Below are 20,083 nucleotides of genomic sequence, written 5' to 3'. Positions count from 1 at the left end.
CCTCAACACTCAGCCCTTCTACTTTGTTTGTTTTGCATGTTGTTATCAAGGTATAGAGCGTCCCAACTCTGGTGGAGATAAGCAGGTGTGGTGAAATTTGAGTCTTTCCACTGACACACATCAAATGAAGACCACAAAATCTTTCCTTTCTTTTATAAAAGTTTAAGAAGGGACCATTGTGCTCTCTTAGTTAAGTGATATTCCAGTAGCTCAACAAAGAGTGTCTGCTTGGTTTACAAATTTGTTGACCAATGACAAGGTGTCAATGTGCCATCAAATGTACCCGTAATCAATGCCTGAAAACCAAAAGCAAGCTCTGGTAGTCCGTTTTCTTTGGCCCTCTTTTCTTTAACACCTCCACACACACTATCTTTGCCCATTGGCACCTCATTGATAACAGCCTTGAGTTGTTCTTCAAAATGACTGGTGAACAATTCACTGACTCAGGACTGAGCCAGAGCGCGTGAAGTCTCGAAGACTTACTCGACGTTATTAGTCATTAAGGGGCATTGTATAAAGTTATTGCATGCATGTCTGTCCACCTTGGAGTGACAAATTTGAAAAGCTATTATTATTATTATTATTATTATTATTTTTACATTCTGTTGAATTGTAAGAGCGAGACTGGCGCCGCGGCCAGTGACTGGGCACGGCTGGTGCAGGACGATGGAACTCTGGCTGTGGATGCCTGTCATCCAAGCATCCACAGGAACATCCCAGTTCACTCTGGAGAGACACTGGTTCCAAAGTTTGGTCACACATTGAGTCAAGTGTGGGCAAACTACGGCCCGGGGGTCATATGCGGCCCGTTAAGCTGTTTAATCTGGCCCGTTGAACTTAAAGAAATTCTATTAATAGTAAGTACGTTAGAAAAAAAAGCAGCATTTAATCAATTTTTTCAGAGTTTTCAGAGTCATTTCAATAAATAGCTAAATAATGTGGGGCTTCAAAGACACTGATTTTGTTGGAACTTTGCTTTGGTTCATTTTCAATTGACATTAAAGCACGTTTTCTAGATATGCCACGATATTCTTTTCCTTTCAAACACCCCATCTGCTCCTGCTCTGCCCCCACCGCTTTCAAATTTTAGAAAGCGGTCCAAAGCAGTCCAAAGGTTTGCCCACCCCTGTACTGAATCAACGGTCAGGAGGCAAAGGTCAATCGAACGTAAAAATGACTCGTCATTGTTTTTGCAAGTGAGGGAAAAGCTGCTGCAGTGTCACTCTTAACGGCTTGAGCTCAGTCAACTGTGGCTGGGTGGCATTTGTGACGCAGCCAACCTGCAGGTAATGAATGACAGAATAAAAACAGACACCCACAGGACTGTTTTTGGCTGGCAGGGTTAGAGGAGACAGGCTCATCTTGGCTGTGCTGTAATAAAATGAGGGCTGTGATGCTTCTTTCACCTTGCAGCCCTCGCAGGCGTGAACTCCGTAGTGGTAGCCAGAGGCGCGGTCAGCACACACCCGACACTCCAGGTTGAGCGAGGAGGAGGAAGCCGAGAGCTCCTCCTGGCTGGGAGCCATCCCGAAGACCACCGAGGACGGACTGGACGCTGGTGTCAGGGCATCTGAAACACACACACACACCTCTTCTTTAATGGACAGGAATTTAAAACAATCAGTTCGTTGGGGGGAAAAAAAACTAAGATTTAACAAGATTGACCTGGATTTGCTAACTTGTTCAAGTAGTGTTGCAGTCAAGACGGCACCAACCAACCGAGACCAAGACATGATCAAGACTTAGAGAATATCAAGATCAAGACTAGACCAATACTTTATATATCAACAAAAAAAAATCACAACAAAACAAATGACCAGTGTCTTTTTTTCTTATTTACAGCAAGGTACCTTTTAATAATTTTTCTTTAACATGTTGCTGCTTTGCCAGATATTTCAAACCCTTAAATACTTAAAACTTTGCTTCATAAAAATTAAAAAAAAAAAATTAACTAGGAATAACGGGCCGTGTTTCTCTGGGTGTCACCAACGGAGCAAAACAAGGCGGCAGCTGCATTATTTTCTGTTATTATCGTATCATTACAGTGTTGGCCGAGTCTCGACAATGTCTCTTGATCGAAAATCTCCAGTCCGACACCCTTAAAAAGTTGGTCTGGAGACCAGGACCAATCTCTAGTACTACAACACTACGTTCAAGGATCTCGCTCATATAAAACTGACCCCCATGTCGATAGAGGCTCCCCTTGCTATACAGAAGTCACAAATTCCACCCAATACTAAAATATTAGGAGAAAATCAAAGCAGGTCTCCGTTCGCGTGTCCACAAGACTCAGCAGTCCAATTTGTCAAGAAACATCAAGTGGTATCACATTTCAAAGCAAAGAGTGGAGTCAGTTTGCATTCTAACATTGACTCATTACCATGTCTGGTGAATTACTTGAACTGGACTTTTGGGGAGCGTGTGGCAAAAGGTAGGAGTTGACCTTGTCATTGCAGTCCTACAACAAACCTGTTGTCTTACAGGGGAGGGGGGAGAAAAAAAGATAAAAACAATGGCTGTCCTGAATCGTAAAGCGCTGCTATCTTTACCGCTGTACTTCATCGCCCTTCCTCATCCACTCACAAAAATGTAAAATAAAAATGAAATAACATTCACTTTGAACCCTTTGGCCCAGCAGACACATCCCAGCAACTTCTTATCCGCAGATACCAATGCGCTGCCCGCGCTCTGGTGGCTTGATCAGGGTCGTATTACTGATCCCCTCCAAGGACGTCAGGTCACCAGTTTTCCATTTCTACCCTCCAACAGGGGCACCGTTGGCCAGTGGACGGATGAACGGTCAGCGAGTGTCCCGTTCTTCACGGTTTTTATTTCCGTGACCCAAAGCATGTCTGTGTCCACTTGTGGTGGAATATAAACAACCGTGGAGATATTTTGGTATATATGTATATATACATACAAGATATATTTGTATATATACATACGTACATGTTAGATTAGATTTGTCTGCTGTTATTGAGGATATTATTAGATTTTTTTTGCACTCAATTGTTTGTAACTAATTATATTATATTATATAGTAGTGCATAACACTTGAAACACCCTTTAAGAAACCTTTTTTACTTGTAAATCTGTCTTTTTGTATATTTGTAAAACTTACATTTAACTACCACTTGCCACTTTAAAAAAAAAAAACTTTTTTTTTATTTCTTGCATGCACAACCATGTTGCCACACCAACATTTCACTGCCGTGTAACGTGACATGTGACAAATAAAATCTGTGGAATCTGTTGACCCTCTGATTGCCTTTTCCGTGATATCAGTCAGTGTTTCAGAGACACCTCCTCCTTTGTCCCGTCCTCCTTCCTCACTCACTCCCGCACTCAGTTTATGCCACTTCTCCTCATTCAACTTTTTGCAAAGAACGGTGGTCAGATTCATTAAAATTTTCCACGATGTTCCACTCTGATTTATACTAAAGGGGTTAAAAACAAACAAACAAACAAAAAAAAACATCACGATAACGATGTCTCCTGAGAGCTGACCCATGTTAGCTCAGGAATGCCTGAATTCTCTAACTGGCGGTGGGGTGAAGAGAGAGTGGTGAATCCACAGTGTGGAAAACCACACTGTGTTGCAGTACAGCAGGATGCTCTGTACTGTAGACCTGTAAAAGGCTATCTGCAGCTCCTCACCCACACTGTTTTTCCTGAGCACTCACACAAAGTGCAGGCACTGCTGGGCCTTTTTGATGACAGCTGCGGTCTTTTCACCCCAGGAGAGGTCAACTGAGATGGTGGTGCCCAGTAGGGTGAAGCTGTGGACCCTCTCCACACATTTACCATTTATGAAGAGAGGGAGTGGGTCAGACGTTTGTCTTCTGAAGTCCAAGAGGATTTCCTTAGTCTTTCTGGTGTTTAAAATCAGGTTGTGAGCCTGACACCACATAGACAAATTCAGGACTTCATCCCTATAGGCAGACTCATCTCTACCTGCGATCAACCCGACCACTGTGGTGCCGTCTGCGAACTTTGCTACGGTGTCGTTAGCATTGACAGGTCTGCAGTTGGCGGTGTAGAGGGTAAAGAGCAGTGGGCATAACACACAGCCTTGTGGGGATCCCGTGCTCAGAGTGTGGGTGGATGACAGGTGGAGTCCAAGTTTGACTGTCTGAGGTTTGTCTGTGAGGAAGTCCTTGATCCACAAACAGGTGAGTGGGTAAAGACCCAGAGTAGACAGTTTTCTGACCAGGACGTTGGGGATGATGGTTTTACATGCTGAGCTGAAGTCCACAAAGAGCACCCTGTCTCTGTGTTCCAGATGGCTCAGCACAGTGTGGAGGATGATGAACATGCTGTCCTCCGTCAACCTGTTTGCTTTATAAGCAAACTGATGGGGATTGAAGGAGGGTGGTAAGCAGTCACTGATGTGTGCTAGGATCAGCCGTTCCAGGCACTGAGTGATGACAGGTGTAAGGGCCACTGGACGGTAGTCGTCTAGGCAGGCTATGTGTGATCTCTTGGGCACAAAGATGATGGTGGTGGTCTTCAAACAGGTTGGAATGGTGGCTTGTGACAGGGACAGGTTGAAGATTGTAGTAAAGACCTAAGAGAGCTAGTTTGCACAGGCTGTGAGTACCCTCCCAGGAACGCCATACAGTCCAGCTGCTTTCCCAGGATTCACTGTGGCAAGCATACATGTCACCTCCTGTGCCTGCACAGTCAGTGGATCGTAGCTTGAGTCAGGGGGGTGCAGCCGGAGTCTACAGGGCTGTGGACTCAAAACGTGCAAAGAACATGTTCAGTTCCTTCGCCAGTGAAATTTTTAAGTCCACAGCTGTGCTGGTCTGACCCATAAAATTGGTCAGCTGCTGTATCCCATGCCACACCTGCCTGGGATTGTTGTTAGAGAGGTGGTCTTCTCGCACCTTCTTATAGTCCATCTTGGCTTTCCTGGTGCTCCTTTTCAGTTCAGCTCTAGCAGCACTGTACACAGGGGCGCCACTAGACCTAATACTGTACTGGGGCACACCTGGGGCACAAAGAATTCATGAGAGCGAGCAAAGTGCGCAAGAAAAAAATATATTTAGCACTTATTTATCATAAAAGCCTACTTGTGCACTTTACTCTAGACTTCTAAACCATTACTGATAAAAGCAAAAAGGGAGAGCAAAGAATCTTTTTGAAATATTTATTGCAGTAAACATCTGCAAATTGAACATTTACAAAAGTAAAAAAATAAAATAAAATAAAGCACCCCTACATCTCTGGGTTCTTTTATTTCCATTTCCATGTATGGCACACATAGAAGAAGGATAAATGAACAACTGTTGTGTGTCTCTTCAGGGAATCATTTTTTGAGTGGTCAATCACTTGGCTGTGGCTTAACTTGGAAAGTTCCTCACTCTCCACTGACATGATGGCAAGGTGGTGAACAAAACCAGATGCTCTAGCTTTAGCCATTTTTCTGGTGACAAAACAAGATTATTTTAGCCAAAGGCAAACTGATTAACAAGACAAGTCTATATTACTGTGCTATTTTTTTGTGAAATAAATTTTAATGGTTTAAAAAGGGTAGGATAGGCTATATCTGTCAACTGACACACGCTTACTCAAATTCATCATTGATGCACAGGTCCTGAGCAGAACAAGCAGACCACAACCAATATTATGCCACCGTTAGAACTGTTTCATCATGCCAATGAAACTCACTGGAAATTCCCCTCAGGTCTAACTGACAGCTCGTCACAGCTCGTACTAGTAGCTAGTTAGCATTAACTTAAGACAGACTTATGTTGCCTAGCTAGCTTGGACTTCACTTACCTCTCTCATTCCTCGCTGCTTTATCCCTGCTGCGGGTGAATAACTTTCTGATATCCATCTAGGAGTAATACTGTTTGAGTCAAATCAAAATCAAAATAATATATTTAACAAGTTGTTGTCGGCTCGCATTACCTACCTCTTAAATCAAAATAATATATTTAACAAGTTGTTGTCGGCTCGCATTACCTACCTCACGCAGCTTCTCTCTCTCTCTCTCTCTCTCTCTCTCTCTCTCTCTCTCTCTCTCTCTCTCTCTCTCTCTCTCTCTCTCTCTCTCTCTCTCTCTCTCTCTCTCTCTCTCTCTCTCTCTCTCTCTCTCTCTCTCTCTCTCTCTCTCTCTCTCTCTCTCTCTCTCCGAGTTGACGCAGAAGTATAAATCAGCTGAAGTCGCTACACGTGAATAAATTGCCATATTAAGTAGCCATGTGCGCATTCTGTAGTCTATGCTATGTAGACTTAAAACTCTGAAGTGATTTTTTTTTATTGGCTCAGCGGCCACATTGACTTGTAAACATTGACTGACGGGCCGGGCAAGCACCCAATGCATACATATGGAACATAATTAACATAAATGAACATAAAGTCCACAGCTGTGCTGGTCCGACTTATAAAATTGGTCAGCTGCTGTATCCCATGCCACACCTGCCTGGGATTGTTGAGAGGCGGTCTTCTCGTACCTTCTTATAGTCCATCTTGGCTTTCCTGGTGCTCCTTTTCAGTTCAGCTCTAGCAGCTCTGTACAGTTCCTTATCATCGGACCTGAAAGCGGCTTCTGAGGAGTGACTTGACCTCCTTGGTCATCCAGGGTTTCTGGTTTTGGAACACCCGGATCTGTTTGACGACAGTGACAGTCTCTATGCAGAACATGATCTATTTCAGCACTCAGCCTCTGCGTAAACCAGGGGTGCCCAAGACGTCAATCGCGATCTACTGGTCGATCGCGAAGGCAGATTGGGTCGATCGCATGGCGAGAGAGAAAGAGAGAGGGCACGTTTCAGAAGCGTCCCCAGAAGCGTGAAACTGCGCCGCTTCTCACATCGAGTCAATGATGTGAAACCTGTTGAATCAAGTTGATTTTCGTCATAATGTACAATGTGCTGTATTTTACTGTGAAGCAGAAACGTGACGCATCGGCTTCAACGCAGTTCAGTTCGGCCATCAAATAAAGTAGATATAAAGCAGATTTCACTTTAAATCTGAAACTATGATGAGCAAAATGCATCTATACTTTAAATACCTGCATTTTGTCATTTTTTTTTTCTTTTTACCCATAGCGATACTTCGAGACACTGTTGTGATCGGCAAAAGAGTTTTGTTTCACTGTTGTTTTCTTTAACAAGCAAAACTACCTGGGTTGTCAAGAACTCGCAATCCTTGCGTGAAGAGATCGAGCCGCCTCACCAGACAGCAAAATTGGAAACACGTTTCAAAGCGCTTACCCATCCACAAAGCACGCAGGCACTGCGGACGTACACACACACACACACACACACACACACACACACACACACACACACACACACACACACACACACACACACACACACACACACACACCAATCATCTCTAACCTAGGTGCTCATAAAGACAAAAAGATACTGCAAAACATCCTAACGTAATATACTTTTACTTATCAAATTAAACACATGTAGTTTTAACCTTCTTAATGCTTTTAAGCCATGAGTTAGCTGTACAATGATAAGCATACATGCACATGGGAACATGTTAACCCATTCAATCCTATTATTTATTTATTTATTTATTTATTTATTTATTTATCACTGGACTACAAATATGTTTATGAATTAATATGTTTTCAAATTTTAAAGGAGGTGGATCATTTTGACTTGGCCATTTTATAAGTAGCTTGCATGTTGAAAAAGTGTGTGCTCTGCTGGTGTAAACTGTCAGGTGATGTTTAAGTATACTCCAATCAGTATGTTCAAAGCAGTCCTGTAGTTGGAAGAGTGCATCCGGTGGTGATGGTCTTTCTCACTGGAGCGGTGCTTCTCCTCAGAGGAGTGTATGCAGTGCATGGCTCTGTATGCATGTTTACAGATAGTGTAAACATGGTCTAGTGTGTTTCCCTCTTCAGGTTTGCTAGATTAAAGTCGCCAGTGTGTGCACTGTCCAGGTGAGCCTTCTGATCACCGGGTGATCAGCACAACACTGTCTAAATCCGGTGAACAAGACTTGTATGCAGTTATACTATCCCTACACCAGTCATCGTGCACATGAACACACAAACCAACTCCTCTGCTCTTACCCAACTCCTCTTTGTTCCAGTCGCTGTGAACGGTGCAACTAGGTAGCTTCATGGTCTCGCTCGACTAGTTAGCTTAATGGTCTCACTCGGTGTCCGTGAACAAAGCCAGGATTCCGTTATCACCATAACACAACAGTTCTGGATATAGTGGTCTTCAGCTACAAGTAGTTCCGGTTCATTCTTTTAGCCGAGCCCACACTGAATCAGATGCTATTACCAGAGCAGCACGGCAACTGTATGGGGATAACACGGCGCTCTTGGAGCTCTTCCATCATTGACACGACAGAACAGCAACGTAACAGTCTGCCTCACCGCACTATGAAGAATATATATGAATAAGACATATATTCTTCAGAACATATCTGAAAACGCAGATCTGCAAGCACTCGTGTCCCATTTGTGACACTGTACCCAACTGGTCATAGGCAGATGACGGCCCTCTGGAGTCTGGATCTGCTCTAGGTTTCTTCCCACAGGGGAGTTGTCCTGGCCACTGTCGCACTTTGCTGGCTCTGGGAGCCCAGTTGGTTCTTTTTCTCTGATTGTACAAAGCGCTTTGAGACGTCTTTGGATGTGATTTAGCGCTGTACAAATAAAAGCTGATTGATTGATTGATCTATAGAGCAATAAGGGTCTTGCTCCTAGTTAGCCAGCATTTTTTAAGGAAGCCCGTCTGACATTGCTTAACGTGGGCTTCCTTAAAGACTTTACACACTGGACCCTTAGGAGAGACTATTAAGAGAAATTATGTGTACGGAGAGTAAAAAACAAACAAAAAGAAAACCCTCACCTAGAAGAGTGGAGCCCTCCGAGCCGTTGCTGGAGGACTGGTACTCTGGGACGTCCAGGGAGCTGAGGGTGTCGTTGTCGATGGACTGTGAGATATCCTGCGAGATGTCCTGCAGCTCCTCCATGCCGCCAATGAAGTCGTCATGGGCGCACAGTGGGCTTCCTAATACCGAGTCCTCCAGGGGCGAGGGGGGGCGGTAGTGGCTCTCCATGTCAACCATCACTGTGGAGCAGCAGGCTGCCGAGGCTCTCCACCATTAGACTGTCCACAGGGGCCACAGAAAAATAATTATAGGTCAAAAATGAACACAAATGCAAAAACAAAACCCCACAGAAGGGCAGAACACAACGCGACACATTCATTTTGTCTTGACTTACTACTGTAGCACCAAGATCCCTTGAGAAACGCCATTTCATATCATGTCATATGTTGCACGTATTACAGAACCGGCAATGGAACCACCTTGACCTTGACCTTGACCACACTCTGCAACATTATAACCCGCAAAGGAGCATTTTGAAAGTCAAACATTAACACACAGGTTTCACGGCGGTGAATCAAAACCGGTCTGAAGCTGTGTGGAAAGCGCTGGAGGCCATCATGCAGCTGAGAGGCCGAGCAGCAGTCAGTCAGTCAGCCAGGATATTTGGCTGACTGACTGACTGCTGCTCAGCGACCTTTATCCCACAGACTGACGTCCACTTTGGATCAGAGTTTTTGCTGCAACAGCAACAACAACAAGTACAACAAAATAATAACAACGATGCGTCTGGCCAACTCTGTCATGATGTCATGACTTTTCTACCACTACTAATGTGTATGTGGCCATCTTATTCACAAAAACAAAGGTTTCATCCTTTTATATATTGTCTGTTTACAACCGGTACGTAGACAGGAAAACACATTGCGTTAACTCAACGCCGCTTTATCGCCGACAATTTTTTTTTATCGCGCGATTAACGCACACGGTGCTTTTTGAACCTTTGGCCGCTCCGTAGATTGTGGAAACGGGAAATGAATTGACTCACAGCACACAGTCACACGCTTGCAGCCGGCTTGTAAACACAACAAAAAAAGAAAAAGACACTGAGCGTAGATGAGCACTAGGAAGGACTAACGTGGATAAGGCGTCAATTGTAAATGGAACGTTCCACTTCAAAACCCTGCCAGATGGCAGTCTTGAGAGGACAAAAGTGATATGCATTTACTGTAACGAGCGCTTCCATTCGGCGCCCATGTTAATCAATGTAGTAGTTCAAACCAGACGCGAACAGGCCCGCGGCTCCCCTCGCGGATCGCGCCATGCATTTAACGTCAGTTCACTGGACGTGGAAGCGAAGCGCCGAGCGCTTCCATTCGGCGCCCACGTTATTCAATGTGGTGGTTCACACTAGACGCGAACAAGCGCGCGATCCTCGTCAACATTACAGGAAGTCGCTAAAAAAAAAAACAAGAAAATCCGGTGAATTTTCAAAATAAAAACCGAATGACAAATTCGATCATATTTGTATGTTATATTTGTCAGTACATTGTATCAGAGTGCGAGAGAGAGGGTCATCCTTTTGTGTTAATGCCTGCTGAAAAAAGTGGATGAATGGTTCAAGTTTGAGTTGAAGAGTAAAATATACAAATTTTGGTAGTACTAGTAATCATTACTATATAATGTTACAATTATGCTATGTTTATCCCAAAACAGACTACACGTGTCCAGAGGTTTGTACTTATGCGTTTCTGAAAACAAAATTAACTATACACGTTGGTAGAAAAAAAACACACACTTGATGCAGGAAAAGAAAAATGCTCCCTGACTGTGTAATCAAAAGAAAACATCACAACTGCTTAAAAGCAGGGCATTAACATGAGGGGGGTGTAACAGTCCACCCATTAGCCTCACTGTCGACATATTGCGAGGATTAATATAAGACCCTCCCCCGGCTACCCTCCCATCCCCGACCCACTCCCCCAACACCACAACCACCAATGTCCGTAAATCCTCAATGGCTAAGTCCACTGCAATGACATCATGGTCAACGCCAGCTGCACGACAACCTGCATAAATGTCCCCGCACACTCGACCGCCACCAGCCAGCGGGGGGGCACTGGCAGCACCACCAGGTGCCAGAAGACGGGCGTTGCGGGTTGGCAAGGTTGAGAAGAAGGATGCGGTATATCTCATGACACAAAAAGGCACCCCCTACTCACTTCTAATGGAGTAACACTATCCGGCGGTCAGCGGTCGAGCGAGGAGATCTAGGGGCAGAGAGAGAGGGAGGCAGGGGTGAATGTAGGTCAGTGGGCTGGTGGAGGCTTTGCTCTGATATGAAGGCTGGGCCACTGCAGACTGGACAGACTGATCTTGGGGAAACCAGGAAGTAGGAGAAGCCTGAGCTGGAGCACTAAGACGACGCGGGCGCTCGTCCTGACAGCTTAAGGCCGGCAGGACGGAGGGAACCTCATCTCCGTCTCTGGAATTTCAGGATCCATCCAGGATCCACCAGGAGAAACTAGGTCAACCTTCAATAAGCCCCTTCAATTAGGCCTAAGAACGTCCAATGAAGAGGAGGTAGTGGGCCGTGGGAGGGGTTGGGGGTGGGGGGTGCACCACTGTTCCTGTCAGGCTGCAGGACAACAGTTGCCCGGGTTCCTGCACCTTCCACTGCATAAATTCTCCTCTCAGCTTGTGCCGCCTCCAAAACACACGGCAACATAAAACGAACAGCTGCGGTGATACACTGACTCTCGTGAACACAGCAAAAATAGAATGTAGCAAAACGGGATTAGCCCCAAGTTTTACTGAGCATTGTACCAACACATGGACAGCTGAGCAAAACAATGGGGGCTAAATTGCTTAGACGAACAGCTAACATTGCTAACAGCGCTGCACAAATCATAGTGGGGCCTGTGCGGCAGCTAAAGCATCTAGTGTTGTACTCAAGACGGCACCAAATGACTGAAAACAAGACATCATCAAGACTAGAGAGTATTGAGATCGAGACAAGACCAAAACTGAATATATCAAAGAAAAACAACAAACAAAACAGAACAAATGCCCAGTGTCTTTATTTTTTTTTCAGCTCAAGTTAGCAACATTTAACATTTGTTAAATGTAACATGTTAGTGCAACATTTCTTAACAGCAAGATATGTTTTAATACATTTCATTAACATTTTGGTGCTTTGCCAGATATTTTTAACCATTTTCAAAAACAAAACAAAAACAACTTTGCTTCATAAAATTAAAAAAAAACTATAACTAACTAAAAACCTTGAATGTCTGAGCTCGACACTAAAAATACACTCATCAATCTCACTCATGATGGTTGTGAAATACCTCAAAGTTCTGCACGGCTATGGGGCTAAAGAGATGAGACAAAAGCTTTATTTTCTTTTATCATCTGTCATTGTAGTGTTGACTGAGTCTCCACCAGTGTTGGTCAAAAATCCCCCATCTGTCCAGTCCGAGACCGAGACGAGACCCAGTCAAAATGCCTCAGAGTCTGAGACGAAACCGAGACCATTAAAAAGTGGTCTGGAGACCAAGACCAGTCTCCAGTACTACAACACTAACAGCATCTTACTGTAACTAAACTGTGCAGTTGTCTCTCTAAGTTTAAACATTTAAACCACGTGCAAGCCTGAACAAATTAAACTGCCAGTTCTGTCACAAGATGAGAATTTAGAATCCTCCACAGCTACATGCTCCCATCAACACTGTACGTAGCACCATACTTTTTAATGCAATATTTGTAATAATAATATGAAGTAGTTTTGTCATGTCGGTGTGAGAAATATTCTACTAATCCTCAGCAACAAATTCTACAAGTCTGCAACAAGGTCATCCGACTTCAGGTTTGATGTCTTTTGCTTCATGAGAGAGTATCAGATTTCAGCCCTGGTTGGTGCTCTGAAACAGCACTGGAGGAGTGTGAGGTGGCTGGGGTCGAGAATAAAAAATTAAAGTACGCCCAGGCCCGGGCATACTTTGAAAACCGTCAGCGCCCAGCCACTGGCCCGATTGGGCCAGAAAAAATAATGCACTTAAAAAAAAAAAAAAAGAAAAAAAAAAGTGCAGAAATCTAATTTCACATTAATTCCCTGTGGGTCTGTGTTTTGCAATTTTACTTCTGTGAAATTGTCTCGATAACTACAGGGACCAATGGTTACAATAGTGGGGCCAGTGATCGTCAAAAACCATTTCACTGTCCCAGAGGACCAGTGGCAAATTTCCCTTATTGTCTACGCCTGGGTGGTAAAGGTTCCTACTGTTTGTGGAGCAGGCACCTGACTACTGTAAAGCAATACTCTCCAACTACAACAACAACAACAACAACAACGGCAAGAGAACCTTGCTCAAAGTCCAACTACGTTACTACTGTTGGTGCAGATCGAAGCATGTTCAGGGGGTCAAAATCGGGTCGGCAGTTCCTATTTTCTCTAGGGGGCGCTATTGAGTGGATTTGTACAGTTTTTCAATAAATTAAATTTTTTGGCAGGTCTGACCTGCCTGCAAACATTTTTTGGAGTATGGGAAGGGGGTCAAAATGGGGTTCAAATACGCGTACTTGAGGTGACATTGACTTTAAAAGGGCCGTAAAATGAAAACGGTTGGGATCTCAAACTATTCACCAACAATCAATAGTCACGAAGGTCTTGTCTATGTCATACTACATTTTACAGCCTGTAGCACTTACGGTTTTCAGAACCTAACGTTTTGAGATTTTTTTCAAACAAGTGAAAATAGCTCACTTCTGGTTTGTCTGGGGTCAAAGGTCAGCATTTATGAAAAGTATGTATGGACTGACCAAACGCATGGGTCTTTGTCCCATGTCTCCACAACCTTCTTAGAGGGCGCTATGGTGATTTTAGTGTTTGTGTCTATATAGGGGGCGCTATTGAGGCAAAGTCACGTAAGGAGAATAATAATAATAATAATAATACTGATAATAACAGGAAAAATAATAAACTGTGCAAAAACAATAGGGTATTTCGCCCCTGCGAAAGACCAGTTCGTTTTGAACTGGTCTTCCGTGTGCTCAGTCCCTAAAAACAGACTGGAACCACGAGGAGAAAGCTTGGCTTGTGGCCATGATGCATCACAGAGTTACTCGTCCTCCAGCTACACTGTAGTTGTTTTGCTGTGTTTTTGTGAATGGCGGCAGTGTTAGCCGCGCAGGAATTAAGCAAGCTCTTCAGCATTCAGCCTGTGGCTGCTGACCCTCAGGGCTTCCTCTGGAGGACATCTTATTAGGAGCTGCCCTCCTGTCACTCTCCTCAATCTCCTTGAAACACTGTTTCCAGGGGCCAGACCAATCTTCGTGCCCAGTACGGTACTAACCCTAACCCATCACGCCCAGTCACACACACATTATTCTTCACTACATTTTGGCAGATTTCACCTCAGCATGAAGAAGTGAAAGGTTATTCTGGCTTTCCAAGTGTGAACAAAAAAAACAGCGAACAAAACCAACTTGTTTCTTTCCCTTCTGCAGGAAAAGTTTCTGACTTTGTGTCATTGACAGTGTGTCAACAGCGCATACCCACTGCAGGCATGACCGTATTTAAATAACACACATGACACAGATCCCTCTTTTTGAACTCCAGAGACGGCATCGGCCAAGAAGCGCAGCAGCCTGACCCTGTGTTGCCACCAACACAATGAGGAGAATGTAAACACACACAGAGGAGTGCAGAGGCATGTGGGCTCTCTCTTTGAGAGAAACATCACTTCAGCCACATTACAAACTCTTTATCAGCAAAGTGGGGGTCGTGGTGGTGGTTGGGTGAGGAGGTGGGGACAGAAAAGAAAACGGCGTCGGCCAGCCTTTTGTCCCCCCGGCGGGTCGAGACCTCTCTGGTGCTCAGTCAGCCGAGGCTGCTGCAGAGCCCAGCGCTCACCATGAAGGAGATGATGATGGTGAGTAAAGTCATCTGCGTTAGTGCGTTTGGGTGGTTAGTGAGAGTGGGCGGGGGAGGAGGGAGGCTGCTCGCTGACAAAAGGGCTGCTAGACAAGAGGACAACGAGGTCACCATGACAATGCCACGGCAATACAAGTGCACCGATCCCTCTGTAAGGGCAGCGACCAGAGAGCAGTCAGCAGTGGTGAAGTCATGACACTACGAGTGAACCTGTAGCTCCAGTCGGTACCTCAGGGACTGCAAGTCCCCATACTAGTATACAAGTATGTATTGCTTATCCTTTTATTTACTGTTCTTTCAGTGTCTATAGATCCATGAGACCCATGCACCAAAGGAAGATACTTTTAAATGCCGTTGTACTTAATTGTACAATGACAATAAAGACATTCAAATTCAAAATTCAATTCCATTTACATTCATCACGCATACATTATTAATATGATCTTTACTCAATTTTTACATTCATCATTGCATTCATTTCAAAGCTTTTGATTACAGATCATTTCAGTGGTCATACAAATTGACAGCAAATTTAAAATGAGATTGAATAATGCATTTGTTTTTTTCAATTCAGCTGAGCTACAATTCCAAATTACACAACAACTGGAGTGAACAACAACTGTATTAAGAGTGAAATTGTTGACTCCGTTTTCTGGAATTCCGTGATAAAAACACCTAAAGCGACAGGACTCAAAATGTTTCAAAAGACGAGTGGATTAAGATTGGCAGCTGCTTTCCCTCCAGAACTTGGGAAATAAAAATAATAATAATAATAATAATAATAATAATAATAATAATAATAAACATTTCAATTCAATTCAATTCAATTCACACACACACACACACACACACACACACACACACACACACTATTGTACAATGGCCAATCACAGTCAAAGAGCCAGATTGGGGAGGCAGGCAGGGACGCTGCTGCTGACCTCCAGGGGGCCAAGGCAGATGTGACCCAGAGGAGGAAACAGCACGAGGCCAGTTTGTGCAGCCGGCCGGAGCCAAGATCTGAGTCAGCGCGTCCCATTGGCCCACCTGGTGACGCACTCCGTGTCTGCAGCGACACAAACTACACTGACTAACTCCAAAGTACAGTAAACATTCCCAGAGGAGCAACCAGCTGTCCAGCCTCATCCAATAAGACATGTGCACTTTTGCTCTACGAACAAGAGTCTGGTGATGGCACTGAGTTATTTTTGGGGTTTTTTCAAAAAAAAAAAGGCGCAGATTGGATTCATTGTGGACGAGGGACTGAAAAAAATTACAATGCAATCCAATCAAAGGCAAAGGATAGACTGTATCTTGGAAAAACACTAAATTTCAATGTTGCCAGCATTTCAAATAACCTCTAATTTCCGTAAAGACTATAGAATGGAGTGAACAACAGTGTTGTTTTTTGCTGTCAAAAAACAACACTGACATTGACTACAACCCTACCTTCCTCAACACGTCTTCAACACCAAGCTCCTTCTGAGGAAACTGTGTTTGCTTAGTGTGTGTGTGTGTTAGACAGAGAGAGAGAGAGAGAAAGAAAGAGAGGGAGAGCAGACGACAGGCTAATGTTTGATCCCTCCGTCCTGTGGCCAGAGTGCTGACAGACCTGTTAGAAGAAGGACTCTGGAGACGCCGCGATGGTCCGAGAGCAGACAGACAGATAGGCTGACGGGGTCGTCATGCCAGTTTTTGCATGGCCATTTGTTTGAAGAGCTAGGCTCAATGAGCTCAGCCTGGACCGAGCTTGCAGTGTCAACACCCAGAGTGAGTGCTTATCACTGCTGGGCTGATATGCCGGCCATCGGGCCTCTTTATCGTTATGGAGATTGACCAAAGTACAAGCTGGGAGGCGGACTGGACTTTAGCTGCAGCCGGAGACAAATCGGGGGCAGGTGGGGAAGGGGATGGTTGTTGGTGGTGGTGAAGGCAGGGCAGAGAGTTGGAGGGGGGTATATGACTGTACAATCATCCTCTTATCAGGTCCTTTACCCTCTCATCTCAAAGTAAATAACAGATGCAGTTGTACACATCAGATCTATTTTAGGGCCTCTGATGTTTGCAGACATTGCATAAGCTGCAAATTCAAATTTAACAAGCAAACACTCCATTTTTAGGCATGCAGAATACGGCAAAGTGATGCAATGTTGAGCAGTGAGGACAGTGAGTTCCCTCATGTTTATTGCAAAAAATCAACAGCAGTAATAATAATGACATAAATGAATATGGTCTTTACTGAAATTATAGAATCACTATTGCGTTCATTTCAAAGCTTTTAATTTCAGTTAAATTCAGGGGAGACATAAAATGAGATTAAAGAATGCATTTTTTAAAATTTTCAATTCAACTGAGCTAGAGTTCCAAATTACACAATTACACAACAACTGGAGTTAACGACAACTGGAGTCAGAGTGAAATTGTTTACTCTTATCTGAAACTCAGTAATAAAAACACCTCAACTGAGAGGACTCACACCGTTTCAAAAGACAAGCGGCTTCACGTTGGTGGCTTCTTTGCCTCCAGAACTTAAAAAGACACGGCAGCCTGCGTGACGTCTGATGGACTCTGACCTTTCTGCTGACAGCGTGTTCACCGTCAAAACAGTAAGTAAATGCTTGCATCATTCCTGCGTGATGAAAACTGTGTCTGCATGCAAACATACCTGTGCAACTGTGTGCGTGTGTGTGAGTGTATCTGATGTCAACCTCATGGTGAACACTGAATTCATCAAGTGTGTGTGTGGGGGGGGGGGGGGGCCTCTGTGTACTTCTCGGTCAACTGTGTTCAGACTGACAGTTGCAAACCTGTTATTTCACATATTGATATGTATTTTGATACATTGAAAACATGGTTATGCGACTATTTTCCAAACTAAAGTAACAACAAGTAGATTTAAGCGGATTCAGCTCCAAAGTTTAGTTTTTGTGTGAGTTCACTTTAATTTAACGTGTGGCCTGCAACATGTTCAAGTTCATGACACGTGTTGTTTGAAATATAAAAATCGGAATTGTGCCAATGTGTACGTGACACAAAACTTTGGTTCCCGTCCTTTTGTTGCACACTGACTACAAGTGCAGCGTTACAGTGTCTTCCATATGGTTGAGGCCAAGCTGGCCGTCAGAGATTTTTCCCCAAAATGTTTAGTTTCCAAAAAAATAAAAATGGCAGACATTAGCCTGATCTGGACCAACGGGTAGGCACTAAATCAAACATGACCAGGACGACTGCTGAGTCAACAGGACCTGCTCTGCTGGAGACCCTGCTGTGTTGAACTGCAGTTGCATGGGGTTCAACATGGGGCCCAAATGTTAACTGATGGCTTGTAGCCACCACCAGATTCTTGCAAAATTACTGTTGCAAAACCTCCTTGTGGCACATGCAGGAGTAACTGCTGCTGCTGCTTTCCCAGACTTTTATCACCCGACAAACGTGGGGGTGGTTGAACCAGACACTTGCATTAGTCAGCAGAGCCTTATTTTTTTTTGTTTTTTTTAATAACTCACCTGTTTTGCCCCATTAAACCTCCTTGCTAATTTTGTGTCCCACACTGAAACACAGCTGTTGTGCTGTGAAACAAAAATACAGAAACTAATACATTCAGAGGAAAGCCAATGGATTTTTGCAGAATACAGATACATTTTTCAGCATTTCATGTTACAGATCCCAGCTTGTGCACCTTCTGTCACCCAGGATGATAAATACTTCACAAGTGATAGACACAATGGAAACTTAACGGAACGTCCAAGTGAGTCTGTGCTGATCTGCCAGTTGCTGTGTTCCCCGAGGCTCTGCCAAGATACAACACCCCCGTCCTGCAATGACCCCGAGACACCAGGACAGGGGACAAAAACGCTCCTGTCCGAAGCCTCGGGTGGGTTTTCACCTTGAGCACAGTGCTGGCAATAAATAAAGAATTAAAAAAAAAAAAGAAGGGTAAGGACATTTTCCATTCTCTGCTGAGCCTGAGAAGTAGAGGACAAACACTGGACTGGACTGTTACCGACGACTCGGAGGATGTTTTCAGCTATTTACATCTGAAACAGAATTAAAATAATTTGTGAAGCAAAACCTTTTGCTGGTTTCCAGCTTCCAGTTCCAACTTGGACACGATAAACACAAATAGAGACAGAGCGGTAAATGTTGGTCAATACAAAAAACGTTTTCAACAAATGTCGTGAATCTATATACTAATCCTCTTGCCGTTGCACCCTGATTTCTGATTCATTCTGTATACAAATATGCTCAGGTTTTTAATCTACATGTTAGATGTGAGTGTGTGCAGGAGAAACACAATAGGACAAACAGGACAAAAATGCGAAGCTGTGATGCGTTTCTCTGCGCTCTGACAGCTGTGTGTATCCTCTTACATTTTCCAGCAGGACATCAGTGTCTCGAGTTCCCCACTGGTGCAGCCAAAACCAGCCTGTGTGTTTGTGGGGAGTCATGCGGCACTCAGGCTCGGCGACAGCAACAACAATTTGCCGCTCTGGGATCTGGGATCACTGAGGACGACGGAAAACCCAAAACGCTCCTATTTTGGCTTCCCAAGTGCAGCGAGCGGAGCAGAAGCTGCAATCAGGAGTCTTAAAATTAGTGTTCTAATTCCAGGTTCTGTTCCTTCTTTTTATACATGCACACACTCTGCCAGCACTTGTGCAGCATCAGCTCCGCAGTTAGGACCAAGTGTTGACATGTTCATGACAGGCTTCATATGTTGTTTTAGATTGAAAGGAGTTTGAATTTGCAGCTTTTTAAGTCTGTAAATGAGCAATTGGCATTACCTCACCTGATTGACAAGATTACTTCATCTCTTCATAATAATGAATTCACCTTCAGTATTTTTATTGATTTTTCAAAAGCGTTTGATACTGTTAATCATCATATTTTATTGGAAAAGTTATACAAATATGATTTTCATGACACTACAAATAAATGGTTGCACAATTATATTTCTAACAGTTTGTTTGCTTTAAGGATTGTTATTCCGGCAAAGCAACATTACTTTGAGGGGTCCCACAAGGCTCTATTTATTGGACCTTATTTATATTAATAATTTGTTTAATGTCCCAAATATTTTTTTCTCCAATAATGTTTGCAGATAGTATGACCCTGGTTCTCTCTCATACAAACTTCAACTCGTTCATTAAGAATGCAAATGCTCGCTTAATTTGCTGCACCACATGGTTTGGATTAAATAAATGATCTTTGGAGGTAAAAAAAAAAAATCAGATTTTATTATTTTCAGCGGCAGAAAATCATACTCAAAGGATTTGTCTAAAATTATAATAGAGTCTGTTGAGATGGCTCAAGTGTCAAATACAAGATTTC

The 20,083-nt window shown here is 43.7% G+C and overlaps 1 protein-coding gene across 4 annotated transcripts in view; it reads right to left on the bottom strand.

Moving 5' to 3' along the window:
- pparab (peroxisome proliferator-activated receptor alpha b) overlaps positions 1 to 20,083 on the bottom strand; it is a 45,146-nt gene that overhangs the window by 12,580 nt on the left and 12,483 nt on the right. The window contains exons 1-3 of one of the 4 annotated variants that reach the window (XM_076037962.1): positions 16,365 to 16,528; positions 8,841 to 9,101; positions 1,407 to 1,570 (exon numbers count right to left, since the gene is read on the bottom strand). In XM_076037962.1, coding sequence (XP_075894077.1) covers positions 1,407 to 1,570; positions 8,841 to 9,060 — 384 coding nt within the window. In that variant the 5' untranslated portion in view covers positions 9,061 to 9,101; positions 16,365 to 16,528. Of the gene's footprint in view, positions 1 to 1,406; positions 1,571 to 4,889; positions 4,953 to 6,461; positions 6,588 to 8,840; positions 9,102 to 16,364; positions 16,529 to 20,083 lie in introns of those variants that run through there. The other 3 variants (XM_076037961.1, XM_076037964.1, XM_076037963.1) reach the window with 3 other exon arrangements.

Source organism: Nelusetta ayraudi, unplaced genomic scaffold (assembly GCF_046127955.1).
Source record: "Nelusetta ayraudi isolate G7.1 ecotype Tasmania unplaced genomic scaffold, CSIRO-AGI_Nayr_v1 ptg000053l, whole genome shotgun sequence".
Lineage (NCBI taxonomy): Eukaryota > Metazoa > Chordata > Actinopteri > Tetraodontiformes > Monacanthidae > Nelusetta > Nelusetta ayraudi.
The sequence above is the reverse complement of the archived record's forward strand: the minus strand, read 5'-3'. Positions and strand labels throughout refer to the sequence as shown.